The following is a 24,565-nucleotide window of genomic DNA, read 5'->3' as shown; positions in this document are numbered from 1 at the left end:
CCACGTAACAAGCTCTGCATGCATATCAGAGTAACTTAGTATTAATATTTATAGAGGGGAATGGTACATGGTATCACCTGTGGATGGACCAGTCACCCTTGGGACTTGGTTTTGTTTCGAGCTGCAGTAGTTTGGCCAACATTCAGAACAATTACTGCTTTTGTGTGTTTTAGCCAAAAATAATCTGGATTGAAGTCAGTGTGGGAATAAGAAAAGCTGCAGTTCATAGACTGACCACTGGGGGCTGTCCGTTTATAAAAAGCAGTAAATGCATGTATAATTGGGAGTGAAGACTTTTGATTGGAAGCCGGCTTATTCAATGGCCAGTCATCACGACTTTCTCATCAGTTATTGTCATGCTACGAATCTGCAGCTTGCCCTAACCCACCTTCTGAATGTACCAGTTGTTTCAGATTTCACCACTGAAATAGGATATTCAGTTGCAAGTGGAGCCATAAAGACAATAAAGTGGACATAAACTGACTCCCCAAATCTTTAAATGTAAAGGAAAATCATTTAAATCTGTTAAATAGGTCGCTCTCTCTGGAAGATGACTGGGCCCACCAAGTGCTTTCTTATCTGTCTCATAATATTGTTTCATTTCAAGAACTTCAACAAAGAAATAAATAAATCATCGCCAAAGTGAGAGGGATCTTCACAGGAGCCATCACTCGCTGCTTCCTTGACAGTTGTTGAAACCAGAGAGCTTTTGGTTTTTCCGTCGGTGCTACTCCAAAACTCCAAATTGTTTAAACTATTTCCGGCTGTCAGACATATACTTTCAGCCAATTCACCCTGAGATGGAATTATTCGTAAATAAAGTTTGAAATAAAGTATTCTGGGTCAACAAAGTTCCAACCGCTCCAGGAATCATGCGGTACGCTGCAAACAGACTGATTTCATGCATTTAAACTTTTGTTCAGTTCCATAATTTGAGTGTTCGTTTAAAGTCGAACCGGTGCAGTTTGCCATCTGATAAAGATACGAGGAAACTTTTAGTGCATAGTTTCTGTTTGATCTCTCTATTGCTTACATAATGTCTTACGACCCAGAGGGCATTCTGATGCATAATGCATCGTGATTTCAGTTGTGATTCATTAAGTGCATTTACCCAGATGACTGTTGTTTTTTTCCACATTCATTTTTAATGCATGTCTTGCTTTTAACAGTGTATTTCTTTATTGTTATTATTCTTTTTTTTCCACCTCCAGCTTTTTAAGATACAACTTTTATCGGTAACTTGGCCAACAAAAAATAAATAAAATCACTCATAGCATTTGAAATAAAAGCAGCTCCCTCAAATGTGAAAGATGCCAAATCCATTAGTATTCAAATCTAGACTTTCTTGTACTGCTCCATTTTCAGAAGATCAAATCGTGCTGTGAGAAAAATAATGCTATTTAAAAAAGCAATTTCTCCTAATGATTGGATTTGCCACAAAGCCATGAAGTGATGTGCAAAAGGCGTCATCTGTAGTGATTAAAATAAACACGCACGTGCCGTGGCTGCCGTACACGAGTCAGAGAGCTGGGGATCCAAGTTAGGAGCAAATAAAATGACAACAGCTCATACTGTAAGATTTCACGTTCTCCTCCCTGTGTTACACCATTTTTTTAAGTGCATCATCAGCAGAACTGCCAGGGAAGTGTTTCACAAGACAAGAAAAAAAAAGAAAAGAAAAAAAGAGAGCTGAGACAGCTACACTCCCAATGGAGGTAGAACAGGATAATTTCATGACTGACAAATTAAGTCTATAAAATTACAACAAAATGGCCCTCAAGCAGTTTAAGAGGGGATGTGAATTCATGTGTGAAAGTGACTGGCGTGTTGCCTTATAAAATGAACACTTTCTGATACCCTCTTCCTAAAACCAGGAGGTTTTGGAATCAATTTTCTTTTCCTCGTTTGTCTTTTTCTCCCCCACCATTTTCCCCTCTGCTTTCGGGTGTCTCAGCCTCCCCGGTCTGAGCGGCTCTCCGGGGAGCTGTGGTTTCTGAAAGGTTCCTCAGTGTCCTTAATCCCTCCATCTCCCTGTGTCCAGGCAAAAAATATATCCGCATGAAACTCAAGAGGCTGAAAGGGGCCAAGTCGTGTGAGAAAAAGATGAGCTGCTTTCAAGCACTTTGTGGGAATAGGAAAAAAGGAGCTTAAAAAAAAAAGGGGGGAGATATAAACTAATTTGGCTTCTTTTTTTTTTTAAAGAACAACAAAAAGCTTCGGTGTCCTACAGGTTCAGAAAAAATAGGCTTGATTTCCTTTGCTTTAATAAGCATGAATAATCCAAATTAAGGGAATTAATGACTGTGTAATTACAGGTTTCTATTGAAAACAATATCTCCAAACGTGCTCTATAAATCATTGGTTTCCCCTTTCTTTTCATCTCTTTTTAACAAATACACCTGCCACCTGTGTTAGGATGGATGATACAACGTCAACAACACCAAGGTTACTCCAAGTGGAGGTAGAGAAAATATGCTGGTAAATAGAAAGAAAGAAAAAACAGTCTATACACACAAATTGATGTAAAATGTTGTTTGAAGTATATGTTTATCCCCTCATTTACAGCAACAGCAAGGTTAACTGTTCAGGAGCTGTGTTTTGAGTAAAGATAGTAATCACTTTAGTCTTTGGACTTTCAGGTCTGTAACTTTTCAGAGCTTTTAAGTACACCAAACCCTAAAAAAAACAATATATCGGATGCAAAGTAAGACATTTTAGGCAACAAGGTAAGATTAAAGAATAATTGGTTCTATGTTTGGCCAAAATAAGCTGAATAAACACATAAACGTAGTAAGAACAGTTGTATATAGTAGTGGTAAGACTTTCCAATTATCAAGAGATCTTTGTGAAAAAATGAATACACTTCTAGTAAAAGTAAAAGGTGGTGACATTGCATAAACGGATCAAAACAGGGGCATGTTATTAAACTTTTAACGCCACCGATGTTTATTTTTCAGTCTCTGAAGATATAAACAGAAAAGACAGTTGTAATATTAGAAGTAGACAGCTTGCCCATTTCTTAGCCAAGTCTTTACAACTGCCATCTAAAGACCCCCGTCAGTGGAATTCGAGATAACATGTACACAAAACAAAACCATGCAATGTTCAAAACAAAATGACTCTTAAAGGAAGAGTCAGTATTCAAGTTTTAAGATTATTAATGCTTCAAATGTCTTCATGTTGAAGAGAGCTGGGTTCTTGAATTTTCGGCTTGCATCCTAATGAGACTGGAAAATAAATATGGTTATCATGAAAACTTTGATTTAAAAAAAGAGAAAAAAGCCAAACAAAATAGCTTTCTGGGCAAATACAAATTATAAAATTAATAAACTAAAGAAAAGCTAGGCGCGCCTAAGACTTATGGGCCACAACGAACAGGCTGTGGGACAGCTTTTTCCCTAGAGCTGTCAAAGCCCTCACAACCCTGCTCCCACCTCATACACAGACACCTCCTCATTTTAAAGTATTTTACTGTATTTATTGTATTGTTGTTTTTTTTTCTTTGCAAACGAATGCTGCAATGTCAATTTCACTTAACTTGTTTAGCGACAATAAAGACATCTATCTATCTATACTTAATGAATAAGAAAAGTTGAATGAAAATGTGTGCAAGTGTATGATTTTGTGTTGCAAAATGAAGAGACACTCGTGTCAACTGTTGTCATCATCATGTCTTTAATCGAGTGTAAACAAACTCTGAAAAGAGCTTCAGCCAGGTTCTTGATTATTGGCATTAACATGATTAATTTCTTTTGCAGTCACGGATAAAACATGATCACTGCACTGCAAAAAAAAAAAAAAAAAAAAAAAGAAAAAAAAAATCCTAAACCATCTTAAATTCGTTCCTATGAGTTCCACTTGTTCCCAATGCAACCTTAAAAATAAGACAATGCACCGACCGTAGTTTGAATGTGGCAGATCACTATAGTGAAATAAAATCAAATGCCCTTGGAGCGGCTGCGGTGCGAAGCAGTAAAATAACCCCACTCCACAACAGACCCTTCCCACAATAAATAACATTGCAAGACTGTAAAAGAATGGATTGCTAAAGTGATCCACTTTTGCAGCGTATATAACAAAAAGTGTGACGCTTTTATGTCTGTGAACTCAGTACGGTCCACCAGGGTAACTACACTCTTACGCAGTGTACCTTTCTCACTTTTTTTCTAAGGATCTGGGCACATGTTTGTGTGACACACTTAAATGTCACCACTTAGGAACAACTCAGTTGTCATGTCTCGAGTATGCAGGTGTGTTTGTGTGAAAGGTTGCGACACAACCTGGCGTTCAGAGGCTCGTTAGGTTAGTAGTAAATCAAATAATTAAATACAGGAGGAGAATTGCAAAAATAACGCTCTTAAAAACAACAAATTACAAACTTGCCCATCACAGCAGTAGTGTTAAGCTCGGAGTGCAACATAATTCACTTAGTCACTTGTTCATGAACGACACATATTTACAATCAAAACAAAAATACAGACATCAGAACAGAAATAAATGTCACCACATTCAGAATCACGTAGAGGTTATGGGACTCACACTGGGTGAGGGTGTAAATGTGGTGTGTGTTTGTGGTTATATTTGCTGTATAAACCTACTCCTACTGACTTCTACATATTCAGCACTGACCTAAAGGTGGGAAGCCCACCTGGAACCAACGAGTGAGGAAGCTCTGAAACAGCCTCCATCTTCAGTGACAGAAGAAAACAGACATGTTTTAACCACGTGTAACTCCTGATTCATACAAACAAGAACAAAAAAAGTCGGAGACAGTCTGAAAGCGTGTAGGCGGTACTCCAGATTTAACCGGGTGGTTCTGTCTTTACGGAGACGGATATCAGTGTCTCCTTAAACAGTGTCGATGATTTATTTCATCTTCTGTTATGATTCAGAGAATCAAGGACAGTCAAAGTGCACAGAGATGCAGATGGAGGAATGTCTTAGGGATGGAGGGGCGGGGGGGTTTGGCAAAGCTTTCTTGCTATCTTTTTTTTACTTTTCTCAACTGGAAACATGTAAAAGAAAGCTGGAACAATTGAAAAAAACTGTTTAATATGAGAATGAGATGTTAAAAAGAAGGGAAAAGATGAATAAACCTCTCGGCTACAGTTCGGATCCAGGAAAAGGAGCGATGACGTCATGTTCATCAGACCACAGCAACAAAGTGGATCAAATAGGCGTTCAAGTCCCGGCTTTCATCACTTTCATCACGAGCACAACAGTGTGAAGAAATGTGTCTGCGAGTCTGTCTTTGGAGAGGGAGGCTGGGAGCAGCTTCTGAGCTGCTGCAGCCCTACAACAGCATCCTGCTTTTGTCGTGTGATGCTATGCATTCATGTGTCTGTAGGTATGTGGTGCGTGAGTGCTGAATCCTTCCTTCACACCTCCTTTTAAGGCTTTCAAGCTGCTTTGGATCAAAGACAGTCACAGGGGATAATTCAGCATTAACATTGAGTTCAGACACATCGTAGTCTACCTTCATATAATGCACTACAGACATATCTCAACACCTACTTGAGCTTCTGATTCACAAAACTGAGGCTGAGGTTCATCAAGCCACTCATCTACGACCGGCATCGATTTGATAGCTTCATCTGACTTTTGCTTCTTGTTTTTTTTTTGTTTTTTTTTTTTAAAAGAAGTTAAATGCTGAAACACTAATGTGAAATCAGGATCGGAGAGGAAGAGTTCCCCAAAACAAAACAACAGGGATTAAGACTCATTTCCAAGACAAGACTGTCTATTGGCCTTCGTCTAAGAAGCTGCAGGAGTGCAACAGATGTGCCACGGACTGAAGCTAAAAGTGTAATCTAACGCACAGGGGTATAGAGAAAAAGAAGAAGTGTTAAAATGTTAAAATGAACCCCACACTGGCCACAATATTAGAATAGATCAACAGTACATTAGGCTATATGGATCTTCATATTTACTGATAGATATAGAGCAGTCGCACCCACCACCATTCAGTTTCAGGAGCACATTTGACTAAAAGGGAAGGCAAGGAGGAGGAGAACTTCTTCTTTCTTGAGTTGGAATTAAATAAATATTGTGTGTGTGTTTGTGTGTTTTTAAGCCATTTTTCCTCCTGCCTGGCAGGCTGGAAACAGAGCTGTGCCAGACGACGCTGAAGGGCCTCTATGTGAAGTTCTGGAGTGGCTGGCTGACCCTCATGCAGGCCCAGTAGAAGGCCCGGGCCAGGGTGACGACAACCAGGAGCAGCATTACGGCCCACGAGGCGTAGATGCCCTGGTAGGTCTGAGCCTTCACCCACGTTCCCGCCTGCAGCAGAACAACAGCAAGTTGTGGGAACTCATTCCTTCAACAGGGAACTGAAAGAACATTCACAGTGAATAATGGTGCTTATAATAACTTAGCGCACGTCCAATCAGTAAAACTGCAAGGAACCAGGAAGCTAAAGCCATAATCATACTGGCTAATGTTTGTATCTTACCCTTTGATGAAACATTAATCCACACAATATTTCAGCAGTCATTCGTTTCCACTGGGCTTTTCCATAGATTATTATGCTATGGTTTACTTTGATTAAGTGATTGTCAGCAGTAAAGCCTCAAAACCGTTCATATAACTCACAGTTAAATGTTTTGCCCCTCTAATCAGCATTAAATTCACTACATAATGCAAGGAAAAGAGGAGGTTTATAAAGAAGATGATGAATCAACAGAATCTTTGCTATCTCGTGCTTAATCACTGCAAGTCTTAAATCCAACACAAATTCAACACAGAGGGAAACAAAATGCTAATTTTGGTTTTGTATTCACATAATATTTAATCTACTTTGCAGCAAACTGAAGCTGCGACACTGAATTTTCCTTTTATAAGCACAATATTCAATTCTAAACCTTCAGAGGAGAGACTGAGGGATGAGAGAGAAGGCTGTTTTCACATCAAGTATTAAGCATACAGCTGCTCAGTAAGAAAATATTTAATGAAGATGGCAAAAGTGACTTTGAGAGGAGCCACAGGGATTTCCTATGACTATGGAAATATGAATTCCCGATTCAAAGTCAAAAAGACAAGAGCTGACAAAGCTGATACGGCTGTAGAGTAATAAAATAAAATCTGATCAAGGAGGGATTTCTTTCACACATCAACATATTCCTCACAGGAGTATTAAAACTCTGGATAATAAATAATATTAGCTTCTGCTTTGACATTCCCTCGACTCAGACACGTAGACTGGTGAAATAAAACACCATTATTTAAACACATGTATGTCCACGAAGACCTCCATTAAAGGTTTTGTGGATCTTTAAACTTTAAAAAAAAACTAAAACATTTAAATCGGGCCTGAACACATCAATACGCTACAACGTCACCTTTTCTCTGTTGTTGTCTTCTGTAAATGATGAGAAACATTTTAATGATACAAGCTGCTCCCAGAGGTCTTAACGATTTAACTGTCACTTCTCGGCTCCTCAGGCTGATACACATCTGGCATGTTTAAGCTCTCGTGGTGAAGAATCTTTAGCGCTGTCCCTCTAAAATACCTCTTCTTTCATTTATAATTAGATTAAGCCCAAACAATTTTTTTTTTTAAATCAGTTTCTCATTTTGGGTTCTTGATAATAGAAGGTTAATCTAATGCAAACATCTGAAAATATGTATAGGTTATATGCTCCTGTGCCACTCTTATAATTAAAACACCCTTTTAATCAAACAGATTTAACAGAGAGACATTTATTGCCAGTGCACTGGCATTATGATAAGCTTTCAGTACAGCATATGAAATGCGTTGCACTAGGCTTCTTCATGCTTATTCATGCTGCCAGGCACGTATGCCACCAGTCGGCTTCTTCCAACTTTGGTGGTGCTCTTGTGCCCTCTGCTGTTCACCAAGCAGCATGAAGCAGGATGTGTACGCATGATACCGGACTGGGAAAACTTCCAGGCTATGAAACTGTCATCTGGATAATGTATAAACTGTATGGCCTATTGCTTCTGCCGTACCTTTGAATGCAAATTACAAAAGAAAACAACGAGTTTAGAAAATACCGATGCAACGTCTCTCTAGAAATGCGTACGCCTGCCAGGCTTTATTTACAAGTCTTTTAACACTGAGCGACATCTTGACCTCAACTGGATGTTGACTCACCATCAGCCCAGCAGTGGAAATGCAGAATAGCAAGCAGAGTAGAAAGCACCACAAGCTCCGCCTCCGCGGATACCTCTGACCAATGGAGGAGCTGCAAAAGAAGCAAGGGGAAAGAATTTTATTCCAACATTAATTTTCATTTCCATGTCACAATAACATCATTTGTTTTCTCAGTAGGCTTTAAGACAAGGAAAAAGAGATGTACTGTTACCGTTGACAAATATGCAATATTAATCTAATATACAATGCACCTTTCAATAACCGTGTCTACATCATACTGCTGCACCTTTCACTTTTTAAAATTGTATATATGTTAATAAGAGCTGTCATTTGCCTATTTGCCTATTTACTGTACAGTGAGCGAAAATAACTTGTTTGACCTGACTTGGCCAAATAAAGATGATTCCTGATTCTGATTCCATTTTTTTCTTCTTTTTTCTTCCAAAAGTCATTTGGCATTCTCTCCACCTGCTCTCATCAAAATCAGGTGTCACACCTTCCCTAGACCAACAGTTTTCCTGACGTGGCTCAGCAGTCCCACAACCTCATCAACGCTGTCCCCATCAGGGCACACTAAAACTTCTGAAGACTCCCTCGCTCTCCCTCGGCCTCCAGCAGTGAGGTGGGGACTGAACCCCAACAAAGCTGCCGGTCCAGATGGTGTTGGCCCCAGAATCCTGCACAGAACAGCTATGTGGGATTCGACAGCAGCTCTTCAAGCTGAGCCCGAGCCAGGAGACGGTTCCAGTGGAAGACACGGTGCCTTTTTCCAGTGCCAAAGGACAAAGATCTGATGCGTCTTCAATAACTTAAGACCAGTTGCCTCAGTTGCTCTTGTAAAAAGAGGTGGAGGGAGTTCACTTGGACAAGAATGGACAGCGTGGACTGTCATCGCTGAAGGAGCTTATGTCCTTCAGGGATTGCAATAGAGTGCATATCTTCTCTACTTTTGGGACATCTTTTGGAGCAGCATCATCGCAGCCAATGACTCAAATGAACTGATCAAACTGATAAAGGAGGCTGAACCTCTGCACAATATGCTGACGAACCCTCAGACAGAAGCTTGTGTTTTTATTCTAATAAACACAAACGAGTTTGTTTTTGATCATTAAAATATGTACCATCAGTCTAATTTCCTTTTTGGATTATTTTCACATTTAAGGCCCCTTATATTCTCATTATCGTGCTTGCATTGTAAAAGTTCAGCATATCCTCATGTATATGTCATGTTTGACTTTACTGGTGAAGTTTGTTTCACAAATGAGATTTTATTCAACTAAGTACACCTACAACTTACGTGGTCTTTTGTGTTTTGCTGCAAACTTTGCTGTTCTCTATTGTTTAAATTGTGTTTTTGTATTTTGATTGTTGAACGGCGACCTTGAGTGCCATGAAAGGCGCCTAACAAATGAAATGTATTATTATTATTATTATTATAATAAATACAAATGCTTATGAAAAGATGACATTAAATATGAAATCATAAACGTAAAACAAATCAGCCTCTCATGAACTAATGCTGCATCATATTTGGTTCTACCTGCTTCACAGCAGGTCCCATGAGGGTTTACTCGCTATATTAAGAGGCTTATGTAACTAGTAGTATTGGAGCACAGACTGGAACAAAGTTTAAGCTGAATCCTGAGGTGCACATTTACATAGAAAAATGCTGTGATGCTGGTGAGAAACGCGTGTTGCAGCATTTGAGGTTAGAGAACAACTTGATCATGTGAACATGATGTAAAAGGCTCAATTCACAGAAAAATTAAGTGTCAAAAAACGTGTTTTTGAAAGACACGCCAAGGCCAATACCGGCTCACTTTGTTTTTTTCTGTCAGGCATCTTTGAGGCAACACTTTAACTTCATGCCAAAAGCTGTTAGGACTAACTTTAAAAGTACAATGAGAGCAGAATGGTGTGATGGATGATTTGCATACAGCTACTTACACTTTCCTGCAGTGTGGGCACCTGGCCAGTGTCCGATCCGTGAACTCTGTCCACTGAAACCACAAAGAGAAAGGTTTGAGCTTCAAGTGGAGCCAAAAAGCAGGAGGCACGTTTGCCAAGTTTTCAGTTACTGTGATGAAAACTCTTCAAGGGGGGTAGAATTACATTTAATGTAATCCTCTTTGATCTCCATTCTAACATGCACGTTCATTTGGCTTCAGTTTATACTCGATATAAAGCTTTGGATTCTCTCATCAAACAATAAATGTATTTTCCTAGTGGTTATGTAAACATGCCAAAACATGTACATTCATCCAAAACATAGAAAGCAAACAAAAAAGCAGTTCTTGCCATCTAAATTCCCAAAAGGCTTGTTTACAAAAGGTGTTCATGACAGTCTAAATGATTTTTTAATGTGTTTGTCCTACTCCGAAGGTTTTTCACCAGTGACCTAATTAAAGGACCATAAATTATGGAGGAGAAGTGAAGGGCACAACGTGATGTAGCTTACAACCAGATTAACTGAATATTATAGATTTCATTGCCCATTTTATGTTTCATTTGCTGAAAAAAATGAATAAATCCAAAGTCCAAAGATGCTGGATTTGTGTGCACACTTTTACATGATAAATCCTTTAAATTATAGCTTTCCATGAGTAATTAAATCAGTAGATTTGGGTGAAGGTGTGAACTGGAAAACGAATCCCTTCTTTAAAAAGGTCTTTATCAAACAAACTAATTGAGAAATGTAATGCACCCTGGCACCGGGTCCTGTGTGCAGTGGTCCCCGTCCTTGGTGCAGACACACATGCTCCGTCTGGGAGTGATATATCTGTAGACTCCAGAGTACACAATACGCCGTGCATGCTTTACATTTTTCTTGTTATTGTTAAGCCGCATGCGACGCACTGATAACATCATCACTAGATCTGCAACAACAGATTCCCTTGCAACGCCACTTGGGGCACAGATTTGTATTTCCATTCAGCCACCCAGTCTTTAAGCAGCCAGGAAGAGCCCTGCTGAATCTTAAACACCCTGCAGCATCCATCTTCTGTGCTTTTACACCTCTATTCTTCTCTTACTCAGACTATACCAGCCTCCTGTCTTACACCATATATCCAAATCATTTTTACCGGTCTCACCGATTGTTAAAAAAGCAAAGCGAAAAATACGTTCCTTCCCTTTCAGCACAGAACAACCACAATATATCAACAGAGAGTTGATAGGGTTATTGATCTTCAGCAATAACTCAACATTTTCTTGGCCTAGAGCGAGGATGTTTTGGCTTTTCAATAATTCCCTGCCTACAGTATATTTCACAACAAAAACCTTGCAGACGTACTGAAACTGTCACGAGATACTTCAGCTGTGGAGAATAAAGGAGTCACTTTAGGAAAAGTCAGCCACCGAAGCAATTAGTCTGCATACAAGTGCATCCCCTTTCTGAAATTACAATCAGACCTCGACTCTCTGTTGTGAATTTTACTGTTCACATATTTTTATGGTTTATATTATCAGCAGAAACAGGTGAGGAGGGGCCCGGAGCCAGACGGGAACTTTATAAATGGCGGTCATACTGCTACTGTGATTCTTATTCAATACATTTAAAAGCTTTATATCACTACAAATCAGAAAACAGATGGCCTCTATGGGTGATGCAGAAACAGTGATTCTTTCATTTCCACTGACTTTTATGGAGTTAAAGACTGTATATTTTTGAAAGATATTTAACGTTACGTCAAGTCAACTTCATTTATAGATTCATTCTTGTAATTCAGGCCTGTAGGAGACGCCAGACCCCTGACATTAAGAAAATTAACTGTCCTAAGGGCACTGATACCATCGCAGAGTCTGTCTTTTGGACATTTTATTGATAACAGTCTGTGTAGTCCTTTTCATCTTCAGGCCGGAGCATATGCTGCCCTCTTCTCCCACAAAGATCTGGAATAAAGAGATAGGAGCACAAAACCCATTTCCACCACGTGCGCTGTGACATATTGGACATATTGGCCATGTCTGGTGGCTGAGTTGTGCAGCAACAGCAGCATTCACGTTTCCTCTCTCACACCTCTGCGTGCTGCAGAGCAGCAGCCGGCTGTGAGCCGACATTCTCAGTCCTTTTAGATGCGAGCACAAATCAAATCAAAGCACAGATGTTGTCAAAAACAAAAAGTTCAAGTCGTCTCACTTTGAGACTGAGTGACTCTTGGCTGAGCATTATTCTTAACAAATGTTTCTGACTGCGTTTTCTGATAAACAGACATTATTGTCATAGGAGCGACTCGCAGCCTTACATACTAGTATAAAGTATCCTCTACCTTCAGGGATTATTAAAGTATTACTGAACTGGATTCAGATGTATCAATATACTGTATAGAATATAAAAGTAGAGATTAGAGAAAAAAAAAAAAGTTTTTTTTTGACAAGCAAGCAGTGAAAAAAGAAAGTGCATGGATTCATTTATGTTCAGATGGGTTTAAGCTGACAGATTTCCTTTTCCCCATAAATGAGAGTCAGACATCCCTGAAAATGCGACAGTGCTGATTTAAGTAAACACGGGTGGACAGGCTCTCCCCTCCTTCTTCATCCTTTGCTGACATCTAAGAAAGCTTCAGAAAGCAATGGACTTCTAAATATGTTCAGCCGTTTTCTCGACAACTTCAACAAAAACAGAGCAGACTCCGGGCTTCTGTTGCGGCAATTAACTTTTACAGAACAAACTGACAACATAGCAGCATAAATGCACCGCTCACATCTACTATTTCACATGAGTTGATTGAAAACGCTGCCTGTTTCTCTCCCTTACTGCCCAACTTTTTCCAGATCAGTAACCAAGCTCATCCACCCTGCAAGGTTGCTTTCCCAGCAGTGAACAAATGCAAATGCATATCTGACATATGGTTGGCGTTTAAAAGATGATGTAAGCAGCCACTCCTAAAATAAAAAAAATATTTAAAAAAAAAAATCAAATGTAGACAATAGATTGGCCATCAAGACTTGCAGTGTGGGTGCAGTATTAGTGGTCTTTAGTACTATTATCAAAATGATGGGAGCAAATAGTCATTAAAAAGAAATATGAAGCTGTGGAACAGATAAAGAGCAGCACAGACATCAGCCGGACCACAAATCCTCCTTAAAAGTGAACTTTTTCATTTGATAACACTTTGAAAACTATTAGCTGAATGTCAACAGTGATGATGGTGACGCATGTTTGAACCCAAACCCTTTCTACACATCACACTGGTGCACAAAAAAAAGACAAAAAAAGAAAGTGCAGCTATTCCTCTTTGGAAATTCACACAGATTGAACAGATTGTGGTTCACATCGGTTTTACAGAGTTACCTGGATGACAGCACAGTCCCTTTCTGCCATGAAGGCTCACGTTTGCACCCATTTTTGTTTTGCTGCTGTTACTATGTCCTAAAGTTGTACAGAGTTACACCAGTCTTAAAATCACTACACTGGCTCCCTGTGCATTTCAGGATCGATTTTAAGGTTCTTTTATTAGTTTATAAGTGTCTTAATGGTCTTGGGCCTTTCTTATTTATCTGATCTGCTTTTAAATTATGAGCCCTCGCGGACCCTGAGGTCCTCTGGTACCAGCCTTTTAATTGTTCCTAAAGTTAGAAAAAAAACATTTGGAGAACTTCAGGGCAGCAGAGACAGTTGACATTTTTAAAAACAGGCTAAAGACCTTCCTTTTTAGTTTAGGTTATAATTGAATTTTATGTATTTCATTAGTGTGGTTTAATTTATTATTATCTAGTCTATTTCTTTTAACTACTTATTTTTCAATTATTTTATTATCTACTTATTCTTTTATATTAACTTTTTTTTAGGTTTATTTTAATGTTATTTTTAATTTTTCATATGTTAACTCCAGTGCTTTTCCTCATGGGGATCTTCCACACCGGGGACTATCCCTATGCAGCCTGTGGGGTTGTTGCCGTGGCGATCGCCCTGGTCGGGGTCGCTGGGGAGTCCTGCACTGCAGCCTCGGCTGTGGTGTGGACGCCGGCCGGCCCTGATCTGGGCGTTACCGTGGTGACGCCTTCAGTTGTCATTGGTGGGGGAGCTCCTGGGGTGGATAGTTCCCCAAGATATCATTCCTCACCTCAGCGTCAATCCAGGTTTTTATTAATTTATTTATTTATGATGGGGGTTTATTTGTTTTTCTTGATGTTCCTGATTATGCTTTAATGACTATGTGTGTATGTGTGCTGTGTGGGTATTAAAGTGAGGATATGTGTCAAAATGACCAGATGTGTGTTTATAACCATGAGTGTGTGAGTTTTTCTATGTTAAATGTGGATTTTATTATTTTGTGTTACTATTGTATGAAAAGTGTGATTTAAATAAAGTTTGGTTTTATTTAATTTGATACAGAGGTGCAATAAAAACACCCTGCCGGTGCCGTTTTTGAGGCCAGGAAACTACCTTTTACAAAGCTCCTTAACTTACCAAAAAAAGGTTTTTAACCATTTATGGATTTTGGCTTAAAATCATTCAATCTCTGTCATTTGTTTAATGATTAATATAAACCTTTTCTGAAGAATAAGCTTTAAAAGATGCACTTAGAAAAAAGTTGAGCCACTGATTTGTTGACCCATGCCTTTAACAGAGAATATAACAAAATGGTCTGTAGTATTTAAAGCTTTTGGTTTTCACATAATGTGAATAAATGTGTGTACAAGCAGAGACGGTACCAGGAAGGTGTTGCTGCAGTGTCCACAGGAGACCCGGGCTCCGGCAGGCTGGGGGTCAGGACTGGCCGGCCCAGGATGAACTGGACCCAGATTAATTATCCTCTTACTGCAAAACAAACAGACACACACCGTCAGCAGTCACACAAGTGACTCATGCAACTGCACATTACCGTTTAATCTGGGATGTTTGGGGCTGTTGTCTCAAGGACAGAGCGCAGCTCTGCTTCATGGAATCAATCAGCGGCCAAGGCTCTCATTACTGCATACAGCTCCAACAGTAGCTCAGAATCACTGATCAGACAGGAGCACCGGGACGTGTCTGGTTTAGTCAGCATGTCTGGTCTGAATGCTGAGCGCTGGAGGTAAACTCTTCAGAGCATTTAATGTAGGAGAAGTTAACCATAAACAATTCAAATACAGCTGTCAATATTTGAGCAATCAATTCAAGTGAAGGGTCATTTTTGTCAGGAGTTATAATAATAGCTTTAAGCCACAGCTGCCCTGGGGCCAGGCTGACGGAAACGTGGCAGCCAATCTCCGACCTTCTCCGCAACATTCATACACATTCATACACCGGCGAGGCCCTCACTGGAGGCAGGGAGGGTGAAGTGTCTTGCCCAAGGACACTACAACAGATGACTGGGGGGGAACGAGGTTCGAACAGTGGACGAGCCGCTCCATCACCAGAGCCACTGTCGCCCCGAGTAACAGAGCTGAGCTCTATGAACAATGTCTGGGATATAACCTTCAACAGGAAGGAGGCTGGTTCCCCTTTAAAGCCTTGAAGCCGCTACATGGTTCAAGTGACCCAATTATTTTCCTTAAAACGTTGCACAGATTGGATATGACCGCTGGACGTGTGAGGCATACAAAAAAAAAAAAAGCACGTGGAATTAGATATTCTCAGATCAGTTTCAGGCTTCTTTCATATGAGGAAATAAATCCGATATGAAATCGGATATGCGCATCTGCATCCGTCATCCAAGCGGACAGATCAAATTTTCCCCCTTTAGTGCGACCGTGGCAAACGGCACACACACAAGTGGACAGGCACTCCTCTCACTCCTCCGCTGTAACATTTGCCTCCTTTGCTGACCTCAAAGAACTCTTCGAAAAACAATTTTGGGATCATTTCATAACTTCAGAAATAACGAGGCAGACTTGGAGCATGTGTCATAGCTATTTTCTTCTCCTTAAACCACTGACAACATAATGGTATAAATGCACAGGTACTGTGAAGCACTGGGGAAGCTCGCACTAAAGGAAATAGGTCCATATATATCCTCTCTTTCACCTGCGTTTGTTGAAAATAGCAATGGTTTTTCATCCTTCACTGCTCAACTTTTTCCGGGTGAACAGCCAAGCCCATCCACCTTGCTTTTGTTTCTGTTAACCATTGTAAATGATGGTATGAATGTAAGCAACTCATGGGGACACAGACACACAAGAAAAAGACCTCCAGTGCAAATGCAACTAAAGAGTCCCTGGGCAATATACTAAAGCACACATAGCTTTTAATGTGCTTCTCAACTGTACATCACTGCACATAAGTCTTTGCTAATTATTGCAAAGTTTAATGATTTCTCCCTCATTTAAAGTGCATGAGGACATCAAAGTAAATTAGCGGTTTAAGAATATCTTGCTTATAAAGGGAGATCACTTTCGTCAGCACCCCCCTTTGAGCGCTGCAGCCAACTTCATGATCTACATTTACAGATTAATCATGGGCTTCTGATCTTTACGACAATAGACGTCGCAAATTTCCCTTCAAAATTAAACACATTTATGTAGCAACACAAATTTAAAGAGCTTAAAAAATGATTTAACACACTTTACGCTTCAGGCATAAACAGAAAGTTTTATCTCTCTTACCAATTATCGCAGGCTGCAGCAGCATGATGCTCAGATGAGCTGCCAAAACTATGCATTTTCAAGGATTGACAGCCTTGTGTTTTAAAAATAAAATTCGCATAGTACTAAAAGTGGGAAACAAGTGAAGTGTTACTTTCCCCGACTGTTTTTAAAAAAAAAACTGTGTTAAAATACATAAGTCTATTCAGTTAATTCTGATTTGTTCGAAAGAAACTCCGACTATTATGATATTCAAACTCTTGATATATAATATCAGTGTTCTGGACAAGAGAAGCAGCAGTTCAATAGTGATACAAGATGCACAGCTGTAAGGTCAACATAAGCAAAGAGTAATAACAAGACACATCTATATGCTGCATCTGCACCACAACAGATTCTGGGTTGATTTTATGACTTTTTTTAAGCATCAAATTGTAGATTAACTTTCAACATAGCCAACACCTCTAAATAAATGATGTAGCCAGGCAACACATCACACATACACAGACACAGTTCATGTACAACTGATGACACAAAGAGGTGAAACCCATAATGTGCCTGCTTTAATGAGGCTGTTATTTCCCCATCCGGTCCACTGAGCTCTGCATATAAACTGTGCTGGGAGCACAGCTTTAATTGAGAGACGACTGTTCCCACTGCACTTTGCTTCCTCTGCCTCTCTTTCTTCTGTCTCAGTGGCAAGTGGCAAGACCCTATGCTTCTGCTGTCTTGCAGCCCTGCACACTTACCCTCAAAGATATATGCAAATAATCGCTCACCAATATGGTCGGGGACAGGCAATCCTCTGAGAAGTGACTTTGCAAATGAGAAGACAGTTGCAGGGACAGCGAACGTACTTCTTCCCTGCTGGGGCATTCTTAATGGGCTGCAGAGGGAGATGGAAAGACACAGAAGGAAGGGATAAGACGAGGAGAACAACTGGTGAGAATAAGAGTAGAAAACAAGCCTCTTATATTTGATGGATGAGGATGAAAGAATTGTACAGAAGGGGGAACATATCTGGAAAAAAAAAGTGCGGCAATGTGTAGAGTACATTAATGCAGCATTCAACTGACAATCTAATTTCAGTTTAAATCTGGCAGCACTTTCCTATAACGTAGCAACCGACACAACCTGGACAGAATGCATTCAAGTAAATCTACATATGTTCTCTCCACTTTAATTGTATTAGTACAGCTAGTTGCATCACACATTTCAACTTCCTTCTGCACACTGATTTGGATGGTTAGTGAAGCACACTTGTGTAGACCTGAATGTGGCAGCGACTGCTGCTGTATTTACACGCAGAGTTGGCATTAGCCCAAGTGTTAAATTATCCCAATCATCTGAGACACATTGAGGGTCAGAACTGCCATTAAAACTTTGTTATTAAAGCTGCTGCTTCGCATCTGTTTCTAGTCTTTTAGAAAACATGGTTCGTGCACATCTTCCATGCCACTAGCCAGTAATTTGATGATTGTGTAATTAGCGTGGGCATAATGAGATCTATGTTATGCACAAATATGTATACATATGTTGGTTATGTTTGTGTGCTTGTCTCCACTTTACATAATTTATTGCGTTAAATATTCATATAATACACCACTTTTAACATATGGAAAAGAATTCAACACAGCCGAATCACATCAGTTATTCATAGCTTTTAGTGAAAAATTGTTTGATTGGACAGATTGCTTAGTTGTGAGATTTTTTTATTTTCCTTTTTAAACAGAGACCAACAACCAAGTTGTATATAAATTGTAGTTGGTGCCCAGTAATCAGAGTAAAATCTCTGTTTACCGTCTATAATGTAATTTATCGTGTATAAATACTATACACTACACATGAAACTTGAAAAACATGAAAAAATAAAAAATAAATCTCTGCAAGCCTCTTGGGATATTCAGCATAACTAGAGTGCCGATTCTGGAAAAAGGTTCTGATAAATTGTCGCTCTTTTGGACATAAAAATCAAATTGCATTTACCTCCATTGCACTGAGGAAGAAACTTGCTAAATTAACCCTTAATATCTAATAGTGGGTGAATTCATGAATTGCATTAAACTATCCCTCGTACATAGATATTATGTATTAACAGTGAAATACACATGCATGCAATATATACGGCCCTGTGTGTGTATTGCGTTTCCCTGAAGTGTAAAACACAATATTGGAAAAAATAGTGTAATGAGACAGGGGAATGCTGCGAAATGAAATAAGACAGAAAGGTGTTTTTTTTTTTTTTCTTTTATCCCTTTGAGCTTAAGCGGCACATTTCCATGCTGGAAGCGCACTCTTGGTATATTGGCATGGAAATAACAGACAACTCCTTATATGGACATCATCGGGGCGTTTGTTATAGGCCTCATCTTCCAGCTTCACAAAATGCATTCTTTCATCTTTTTATGCGTTGTCTAATTAAAAAGGTATGATTAATTTTATATCGCTTTTTTTTTTTTTTTTATTTAGATTTTCTTTGGGCTGTAGTGGCTCTTTATTCAAGTTGCAGACAGGAAGGGGGTAGAGAGAGAGAATGGGGATGACATGCAGCAAAGGTGCGCAGGCCGGGATTTGAACCTGCAACCACTGCAGGAGGACTGTAGCCTCAGTATATGAGTCGCTTGCTTAACCCATTGCGCCACCGAGCGGTTTTTTTAAACCAAAAAGTAGCAATAACTGTGCAGAGCTCACAAAAGTTTTTCCTGTTATTTTCATTCATAAAAACAAGCGAAGTGAACTTATTTAACGATGAGCTTGGAAAATTCAATCTTATTTTGAGAAGATACTTTTTGCTTAGGTGTATTCATAGAGGAGGTGAAAATAAAAATAAAAAAAAACATCATATTGCCTAGGTTGTGCTTAAAAAAAGAATATATAAAGACACTATATTGAATATTCTTTTAGCCTCTATATGTTTTAACATGGTGGAGGAGTTCAAGTATCTCGGGGTCTTGTTCACGAGTGAAGGAAAGATGGAGCGTGAGTTTGACAGACGGATCGGTGCACCGTCCGCAGTTATGCAGTCGGTGTACCGGACCGTCGTGGTGGATAAAAGAGCTGAGCCGAAAGGCGAAGCTCTCGATTTACCGGTCAATCTACGCACCTACCCTCACCTATGGTCATGAACTTTGGGTAGTGACCGAAAGGACACGATCGCGGAAACAAGCGGCCGAGATGAGTTTCCTCCGCAGGGTGGCTGGACGCTCCCTTAGAGATGGGCTGAGGAGTTCGGTCACCTGGGACGAGCTCGGAGTAGAGCCGCTGCTCCTTCACATTGAGAGGAGTCAGCTGAGGTGGCTTGGGCATCTGTACCGGATCCTCCTGGACGCCTCCCTAGGGAGGTGTTCCAGGCATGTCCCACCGGGAGGAGACCCCGGGGAAGACCCAGGACACGCTGGAGAGACTATTACTGCATTTACATGCAGTCAATAACCCTTTAAAACCCGAATATTGGCAATAACCCGAATTTGCACGGCCATGTAAACACCAATAACCCCTTTGAATAACCCGAATTTGCTCATATTCCGGTTTTTAAAAACCTGAATATTACCCCTGGGTTACTCCTTTTAAAACCCGAATATTCGGTCATATAAATGCCAAACGGGATATCCCGATCAAACGGAACAGGAATTTGTTTTCTGCGCATGCTCTGTTCGCAAGGAATCCTAGTCTTTTGAGTCCAGGAAGTACATCTAAAACACGGCGAACCGCAAGACCACGCCACACTTTTGGAGTGAGGAGGAGACTAATCACTTCATAAATGTAATGAAGGATATGAACATTTTGGCATTTGTAGACGGTAGAAAGCACCGGGATAGCGAGATTTACAAGAAGGTGAGCGAAAAGTTGCGCGAAGCAGCATTTGATTTGAACTTGGATACAGGAAGAGGAAGCGGAAATGACGCTAATTGCGTCATCACATTCTCTGCACGTCGCTGGTTTGATCGGGATATCCCGAATGATTAATCACCATGTATACATGGATAACCCTGTTTGTTCACGCATGTAAACGGAATATTCTGAATGTTTTAGTAACCGGAATATTAGTAATAACCCGAATTTTGACTGCATGTAAACGTAGTCTATGTCTCTCGGCTGGCCTAGGAACGTCTCGGACTCCCCTGGAAGAGCTGGAGGAAGTGTCTGGGGTGAAGGAAATCTGGGCATCTCTGCTGAGGCTGCTGCCCCCGCGACCCGGGAACGGATAAGCGGCGGAAAATGAATGGATGGATGGATGGATGGATGGATGGATGGATGGATGGATGTTTTAACATTCGTAATGGCAAAAATCCCCCTAAATGCTCTGCATTAACCTGGCGACATCACCATGGTAACTTACTCTGAACTCATAAATTACTCTGGAGTAGGTTATGTTCATAGTTTCACAGGAACTTTTCTGTAGAAGCATCAACTTATTATTTCCATAATCAAATCCCAGATCAAATCATGCTGAGATAGAATATAAATGTCATCGGGCAGAACTTCTGAATGTTGATGTCTCACAATGAAACCAAACTAAAATCTTTTGATGGATGTTGAATAAATGTCAGATTCTGGAATGATTGGCAGAAACTCAATCATTAAACCGTTCCCTCAAAAATCAGTGAGTGCTTTTACACACTGGGCATTTTTTGCTACATCTAATCAGAATACAAAGATAATGAATTCCCTTTCGACTGGAAATTCACAGTGAACTGACAACTCGTGGCGCCTTTCCTCGGTTGAGGAATTATGTCTAACTTTCACACCCAGTGAGCAGGACGTCATGCCTCTGTAGAAGCTTGTAAATTATAATTACAGGCTGTGTCACGTTACTACATTAATCATGCAGAATATGTTTTTATACTTTGTCTAATTTACTCAACTGCTAATATTAAATACATGTCCATATATGAGAAAATATTCCAATCAATGCATCTCAAAAAAACAAATGTTTTATGTAAAAGTGTCAGGAAAAAAAATCACTTTTTGGACATCAAAGTTGAAGTTCAAGAGTTTTCTGTGTAGCTGAAGCACATACATGATATTTTACTTATCACTTTACTGAACCAATGACTTTCTGTCAGAGCATCCCGTTCTTTGAGCTGCAACACAAATTGAATTTTTTTCTTAGGACTTTAATTTTTCTTGACATCTTGTTCTTTTTATGAATGAAGTGTCAGAGATCAGTTAACTTTAAGTAAAAGATGCATCAAATGATGTGTGCCACCCCCTCCCTTCATGTGAGCAAGCACAAAGCCTGAAGAAGAAAGCAATAACTTAGTTATTGCTTAGTTCACTAAGTTATTACTAAGTTCAATAACCACCATTGCCGCTTTAATTATCTCGGATTTTGGACTGAATTTCTACAGACGGTTCTCTCACCACAGTCTGTCTTTATTAAACCAGCTTTGTGCTATCCCATTCTGCAATATTAAACTTTGTAAAATGATGCACTTTGTCAAACATTGTGTCCACTGAAATACTATGTTCGCTAATTCTTATTATATTTTCTATTCAGCATTTGTATTACCAGAAGATTATGTATGATTTTTCTTTTTTTTCTCCAGATTTTGCTGTTGCGTCTCCAGAAACGTACCGTAGCTTCATTGCAAACCCCACATTTCACCACGTGCTGATGCACCTTGCCCTCTACCGAGATGAGGCTCTGGCAAACCCTACAGCTGATAACAGGGGCACTGCCGCTGTCTGGGGAGGTGAGTGGGGAGTAGGGCGGAGGGTCCTCCCCTAGGAGCACCGATGGCTGAGAGGGGCTGGGGAAAGGAGCGAAATCTGAACAGGGAGGAGAGAAAATAACAGTGAATAAGACCAGTGACAAATGCAGGATTGTTGAAAGCACAGAGTCACAAGAGTTGCACAGTGGATTGGAAAAAAGACTCAATTCCCATGACAAGTAACCCATTACGGTAAACAAGATAATAAGATTTGGTCTTGAGTTCAACAGAAAGGAGCTTTAGAAGAAAAACACCCCTGGAATGCTGAGCAGGGTTAGTTTCAACACATCACAGTTACGGTATTTGTGTGAAACAGAATTAAATCACAGTATGTGTGAGTGCTTAACCCAGAAATCATATTCAACATACAAAGCACCTTGCTCTAATTATTAAAGTTTAAAGCAGGTTGGTCAATTCAATTCAATTTTATTTATATAGCGTCTAATACAACAGATGTTATCTCTAGACGCTTTCCAGAGATCCAGAACATGAACATAAACATAAACCCCGAGCAATTATTACATAAACAATGGCAGGTAAAAACTCCCATAGTGGGAGAAAAGCCTTAAGCCAAACAGTGGCAAGGAAAAAGCAAAACACTCTCAGGAGCAATATTCAGCACCTTTTCCAATGATTTAGTTGGAAAAGTCTTTGCTGAACGCTGATTGGTCGCAGCGCCATCCTTAGCAGCCTCCCTATTGGCTGTCTCATCTGTCAATCAAATAAGGTGTTCCTCTGATGCTAACCAGCTAACCAGCTTCACAGTTATCTACCTTCTTATTACTACGGGCACCATCAAATTATTAAAATGCATTCACAAATTCACACCACAAACTGCAAGAAAAGAGAGTACAGTGACACTTTTACTGCATAGTCACCTTCCAAAGCAAAATATATATGGATAGATTTGCTAGGTTAGCCAGTTAGCATATCCTCTGGCATGCTTTACATCACTAATGTTACAAAATAAAAATAAAAAAATAGCCTTTTTTTTCTGAAAGGGATGCCCATGATAGTCCTATCCTTCAGAAGCTCAACCCCGTGCGTGTATCTGCAGCAGCAGCAGCAGCAGCGCGGCTGGCCGGCTGCTGCAGCTGCAGCTGCAGGTGGAGGTGATGCTGCTGCTGCTCACACTCACTCGGGGCTTTGCTGGCCGCGCTGTAGGACGCCGCTCCGGGGGAAACCCCGCCGCTACCGCCGCCCAGAGCTCCGTCTCCCAGGTCTGACAGCAGCGGGGACCGTTCTCCGTCCGCCATACCGAGAGCGAGGCGTGGGGGGGACGGGGCGGGGGACGGGTCTGCGATTGCGGACCGATATGGTGTATTGTTGTATCGGAAATGCAGGCGTCACGTGATCATCGAACCACCGCCGCCAGGGCTGCCGCGGTGACGCGGGGACGCGCCCGGGCATGGCCCGGGGGCGCGCACGCACACCCAGCTACCTGCCTGTGAGAGATCCACCTCAGTAACTCACAAAAAGAAAACATTATATTTCATGTCCACTTGCACCGAAAATAAAAGATTTTAAATTTTAAATGAAATTTACCCAAAAGTCGAAATTTCGAGATTAATGTTGAAATACAATTTCAAGAATAAAGTCAAAATTTCGTGAATAAAGTCGAAATTTCGATAATAAAGTTAAAATACATTTCGACTTTTTTCCTCGAAATTGTATTTCAACATTATTCTCGACATTTTGACTTTTTTCTTGACATTTCGACTTTTTTCTCGAAGTGCATAATGAAAAAAAATCTTCCTCCTCTAAAATATTATTTTAATTCTTCTCCTGCCTGGCCCCAATATTCTTCCGTACAAATGTGACAGTTTATCATAGTTTAAAATTACTGGGTGACCAATTGCTCAGTAACCCACTGATACTTTTTTTGATTGATTGAAGAATTTATTAGAATAATTGCATAGGATCAGGTACAGTTTCATGACAGTACAGATTCGCTGATACAAAGTCAACTAAAAGGCATTATTCCAAGAAAGCATTACACTTGTTTACATTGGAGACCTTTTACACTTTTACACTTCATACATGAGTGCATTTTCCACTTTTATACCACTTTCCAGGCTGTAAATATGTTTTTTTTTTCACTTTATCGTTATACAAAAAAAATTACAAACTATTTCCAGTTTTCTTAGTGATCTCTGCATATGATGAAACCTTTAGTAAAAAACTGTAACAGCTAAAGCCTGAATTATGGTTCCGCGTTAAATCGACGGCG

General features: G+C 40.1%; 1 protein-coding gene across 1 annotated transcript; it reads right to left on the bottom strand.

Moving 5' to 3' along the window:
- Window positions 1-3,630: 3,630 nt before the first annotated feature.
- Window positions 3,631-23,693, bottom strand: pip4p1a (phosphatidylinositol-4,5-bisphosphate 4-phosphatase 1a). The gene is made up of 7 exons (XM_061731865.1): window positions 23,474-23,693; window positions 22,200-22,393; window positions 17,401-17,507; window positions 14,771-14,876; window positions 10,061-10,113; window positions 8,114-8,204; window positions 3,631-6,279 (listed from the first exon to the last, which is right to left on the bottom strand). The coding sequence occupies exons 1-7, from the start codon at window positions 23,589-23,591 to the stop codon at window positions 6,136-6,138; spliced, it is 813 nt and encodes a 270-aa protein (XP_061587849.1). The 5' UTR covers window positions 23,592-23,693; the 3' UTR covers window positions 3,631-6,135.
- Window positions 23,694-24,565: the final 872 nt, after the last annotated feature.

This window comes from Cololabis saira, chromosome 10 (genome assembly GCF_033807715.1).
Source record: "Cololabis saira isolate AMF1-May2022 chromosome 10, fColSai1.1, whole genome shotgun sequence".
Lineage (NCBI taxonomy): Eukaryota > Metazoa > Chordata > Actinopteri > Beloniformes > Belonidae > Cololabis > Cololabis saira.
Note: the sequence above shows the minus strand (reverse complement) of the source record. Positions and strands in the feature narration are given on the sequence as shown.

Coding starts and splice junctions, on each gene's coding strand:
- pip4p1a (XM_061731865.1), bottom strand. CDS start 23,591: ATGGCGGACGGAGAACGGTCCCCGCTGCTGTCAGACCTGGGAGACGGA. Junction 10,114..14,770: donor ACTGCAGCAACACCTTCCTG/GTACCGTCTCTG, acceptor TTGTGGTTTCAG/TGGACAGAGTTCACGGATCG. Junction 6,280..8,113: donor TTTCCACTGCTGGGCTGATG/GTGAGTCAACAT, acceptor GTTCTGCTGCAG/GCGGGAACGTGGGTGAAGGC.